Consider the following 4,163-nt stretch of genomic DNA (forward strand, 5'->3'; position numbering starts at 1 on the left):
ATCCAACCAAGAAAAAGGCTCGAAATCTTGACCACCTGATTCATCTTACCTGCGTAGGAATAGGATGGTAGCCGTCGGATAAGAGAGATATGGTACATTATGCACATTAAAAACATGTCCTATGATTGAGCCCTTTTGATGCTGGGATCACAATAGCGTATTCTCGGCAAGGACGATGATGATTGTTCACCGCACAGTACCACTCCCTACTGCATCTGCATGTCTATCCACACCGAGGCTGAGCTTAGTTCATTACTTCAATTAACAATCATTTTTTTTGGTCATTTAATTATTTAAACAACCCAACTCTTGTCGTCTTTTATGCACCCAAATGGCCCCCAATTCTCCCTATAATTTACCCCCTCCTACCACAAAAGTCCATCTCGAAGACTGCTCTCAAGGGCTACTATTGTCTTTTCAATATGTCAGATAAAAATTAACATAGTAAACAACAAATAATATAATAATTCAGCTTGTATATTTTTTTATGATGGCACGTCAGATGGCTCGGGTGCTGACGATGAAAGGATGACATATATTTTATGACATCACCAGACAATCGCGAGAGGCTCCGACGTCTTCCCACGCGCTGCAGTTAAATCCGCTAACAACCTCCTTCGCATAAATGAATATACAAGCTAACGGCCGTCACAATGCCTTTATAATCCGTTTTTAAAATGTCCTTAACGTGAGACGAGTTACCGTTCATGGTTAGGCGTCTGCATCAACCGCGCGTGGCATTGATAGCAATCATAAGTCCTCAATACGTGGAATTTTCCTCGTTTGCTTCCTTTTCTCTTCCTGGCATTTGCAATGTAGCTGTGCTTTAACTTTTACCTTGGATATAAAGGCTTCTGTCTCCTTATCGCTTAGGTTAGTGTTTTCTAAACTTAATCACGCGCAAAAAAAAGAAAAAATTGCAGTAGGCTTGGTCGGAGAACATGTCTTCGGGTCGAAGGAAAGCAATTGAAGAACTTGCTCGAGGCAGGGACTTGACAAATCAGTTGCGAGATCTCCTTACTAAATCTTTCGGAGATGATGGTTTGTTGGGAAGTGAAGATCTAGTAACGAAAATCTTGAACTCGTTTGCGAACACGCTTTCGATATTAAGAAGCAGTAGTGGTGACTATGACGAGGTTTCCCAGAATCCCAGGAACAGCAACATGAGTTGGGATGGTCGGAAATCCGAGGAATCGGGAGAGAGCATTAAGAGTTCAACACAAAAGGACCGAAGAGGATGTTACAAAAGAAGGTAATAATTATATTCTCTTCATCATTTCTACTATTTTCTTTTCCCATAAAAAACCAGAAATTGTTATATCCGTCTAGGTTTCTCAGCTAGGGTATTTTTTTTTTGTTTTTTTTTAATTTGTTTGATGAAGACAAGTACGGACACCCTCATTGCCTTGTCTTAGATGTTAAGTTGACAAAGAAATAGTAGCATTGCCAAAGGCAATTGCATTTTGCAACGGATGTTGAATTTGAATCCAGCTTTCCCTTGCTCGGAGGGTTTGATTCGAATCTTTTGTGTAAAATATGAGCGAGTATATTTTGTGTTTATATTTTTAACTTTGTTTTAGAAATAAAAGAAGATATATATGTGCTTTTCAGCAACAATAATTAGTAGATCTCTTATGGTTTTACTGCATCTGGATTTAGACAATTTGATTTATCATTGTCAATTCAATGGATTGAGTTTCATGCTTTTCCTTTATACTATTTATCTTTTCACCTTTTTATTATTTTATTAATTTTTTACATTTTCTTTTCTATTATTCTTTGGGAAAAAAATTAAAATTCTTTTTTATCACTTTAGCGTACGAATTTACTTTAGAGTTCCTTAATGCAATCTTTGGAGGTGGCTAACAGTTAACTGGAATTTATTTATGGTAGGAAGAGTGAACACTCATGGACAAGAGACAGTCCTACTCTGATTGATGATGGCCATGCATGGAGAAAATACGGACAGAAAGTAATCCTCAACGCCAAACACCCAAGGTAATTTTTCGCCGCTCATTTTCACCAGATTAAATCATCATCAAGGTTGTTCATGATCAAGAAAGATACTGGAAATTAGCTTAAGAAATACGAAGTCTTTCCTAATTTTTCATCTGGTAGACAGGGTGGATTTTTCCTCTTATGAGTAGGATTTTCTCCATTTTTCTTTTCTAATGTTGGTTTAGACAAAAGTTGCTTTTAAGCATGTCTTGTGCCATATAGATATTCTTATGAGTAAAAACATAAGGAAATAGAGAGCTACCTCGTGTCACTTCAGAAAATGATTAAATTAATATATAGTTCCTTTGCTAAATATTAGGTCAAGCTATACATCAAATGAAACTGGTTGTGATCACACGGTCATACTTATGCTATTTTCTTTAAAACCCTATTTAATTATATTTTGATAGCTTTTGCTTTCTAGCTTTGATTCATTATGAAGTTGCCTTGTGAGAGGAAAATTAATTCTAGGAGGGACATATTTCTGTGCAGAAACTACTACAGATGCACCCATAAGCATGATCAGGGCTGCCAAGCAACCAAGCAAGTCCAGCAGATTGAAGACGACCCGCCAAAGTACGGAACAACATATTACGGCCATCACACTTGCAAAAATCTGCTCAAGGCTTCTCAACTCATCCTGGATTCCACTTCCAAGGACTCGTCCATACTCCTCAGCTTTGCAAACACCAACAAGCAAGACAACTCCATGTTCTCAGCTTTCCCACCAGTGAAGCAGGAAAGCAAAGAAGATATGCCAAGTGACATCACCTACAACCTATCCACATCATCACCCGATTATCTCCTGTCACCTGACCACTTAACGACGTTCGAGTCATCAGCTCAAATGACAGTGTTGTCAGCTGCTGATCATGCGGATGTCATCTCTGGAGTGGTGGATTCTGTTGATTTAGATGACTTGCTTGAGTTTTGATGGGGGGTTAGCTAGCTTGTCACCTGGATGAACTGATTATAGATAGAGTAGTTTCTTTTGTAATCTGAAGTGTAGAAATTAATATTGTGTTTTTCTCTTCTGAAAAAGAGCTGCGAAGTGCAAACAGCTCCTTGGATGGCAAGATGTAAAACTTCTCCCTTTCTATAAGCGCGTGCGTCCCCATGTCAACAATTAAGTAGATGTGATCGGTAATTAACGTTGGAATAGTGCAAATGAAATTAGTGATGGAATACTGGGAGTCTTAATTATTCAAATATGACTGTTCCAAATTAAAACATCTCTCTTAAAATAAGAGAAAGTATTTTTAACAAATAAAATTATTGAAATACATTGATTAATTGTTTAGTGTTTTCAATAGGTACATCTGTTGAAGTATAATAGGTACAATTTTTAGTGTGTATAAAACAAAACACTTTCAAAACAGACTTTAACTTTCAAAAACCATTTTGTAATAAACTTGTTGTATTTTGGAGAGTCCTTGTAAACAACTCTTTACAGATAGTGTGTTACAGCACGTCTCAAGCCTTCTTACTCTTTCTCGTTTATTATTTTTCTAATAATTTTAAAGAATTGTTGCCTATTATGACGATTTATTAGATAGTTTTGTAATACTTAAAGTCTTATTTAAATGTGACGATTCAAGATTAAAACATAACAAAGTGTTTAAAACACAACAGACACATCAATTGAAACATAACAGACACAATTTTTCAGTGTTTATAAAAGAAAATTTACTTCTAAAATAGACTTCAATTTTCAAAAAGCATTTTGCAATAAATTTGTTGTTGCATATTCCCATAACAAGCAACAACTCTTTAAAAAAGTATTTTAAAACACGCCTCAAGCTTTCTTATTTCTCTTATATTATTTTTTTAAGGTCAAAATACCCACCAAGTTTCTATACTCATATGTTTTGTTCAATTTAGTCCATATACTTAAAATCGAAATAATTTAATCTTTGATTTTAAGAATTACTTTAATTTAGTTCCTTTCCTAACGATATTCAATTTTATCGTTAAAAAAAACGACGTCAGTACTGACATGACACATTTTGATGACATGACGATGTCGTGGTATCGACGTGATGATGTGGTAGCGCCAAGTGGCATTAATATGATGATGAGGGCCATGTTAACGTGTCGATACCATGTGGTAATGTTGACATGGCAGAACGAGAAAAAAATTTTCTAAAAAATGTTGTGTCACGTCA

The 4,163-nt window shown here is 35.9% G+C and overlaps 1 protein-coding gene across 1 annotated transcript; it reads left to right on the forward strand.

Annotated features, from left to right (window-relative positions):
* On the forward strand, positions 838–3,183 carry LOC18602206 (probable WRKY transcription factor 70). Its single transcript, XM_018120477.1, has 3 exons — positions 838–1,252; positions 1,894–1,998; positions 2,491–3,183. Exons 1-3 carry the CDS (start codon positions 942–944, stop codon positions 2,930–2,932), a joined length of 858 nt encoding a protein of 285 aa, XP_017975966.1. The 5' UTR covers positions 838–941; the 3' UTR covers positions 2,933–3,183.

Source organism: Theobroma cacao, chromosome 4, assembly GCF_000208745.1.
Source record: "Theobroma cacao cultivar B97-61/B2 chromosome 4, Criollo_cocoa_genome_V2, whole genome shotgun sequence".
Lineage (NCBI taxonomy): Eukaryota > Viridiplantae > Streptophyta > Magnoliopsida > Malvales > Malvaceae > Theobroma > Theobroma cacao.

Coding starts and splice junctions, on each gene's coding strand:
- LOC18602206 (XM_018120477.1), top strand. CDS start 942: ATGTCTTCGGGTCGAAGGAAAGCAATTGAAGAACTTGCTCGAGGCAGG. Junction 1,253..1,893: donor AGAGGATGTTACAAAAGAAG/GTAATAATTATA, acceptor TATTTATGGTAG/GAAGAGTGAACACTCATGGA. Junction 1,999..2,490: donor CTCAACGCCAAACACCCAAG/GTAATTTTTCGC, acceptor ATTTCTGTGCAG/AAACTACTACAGATGCACCC.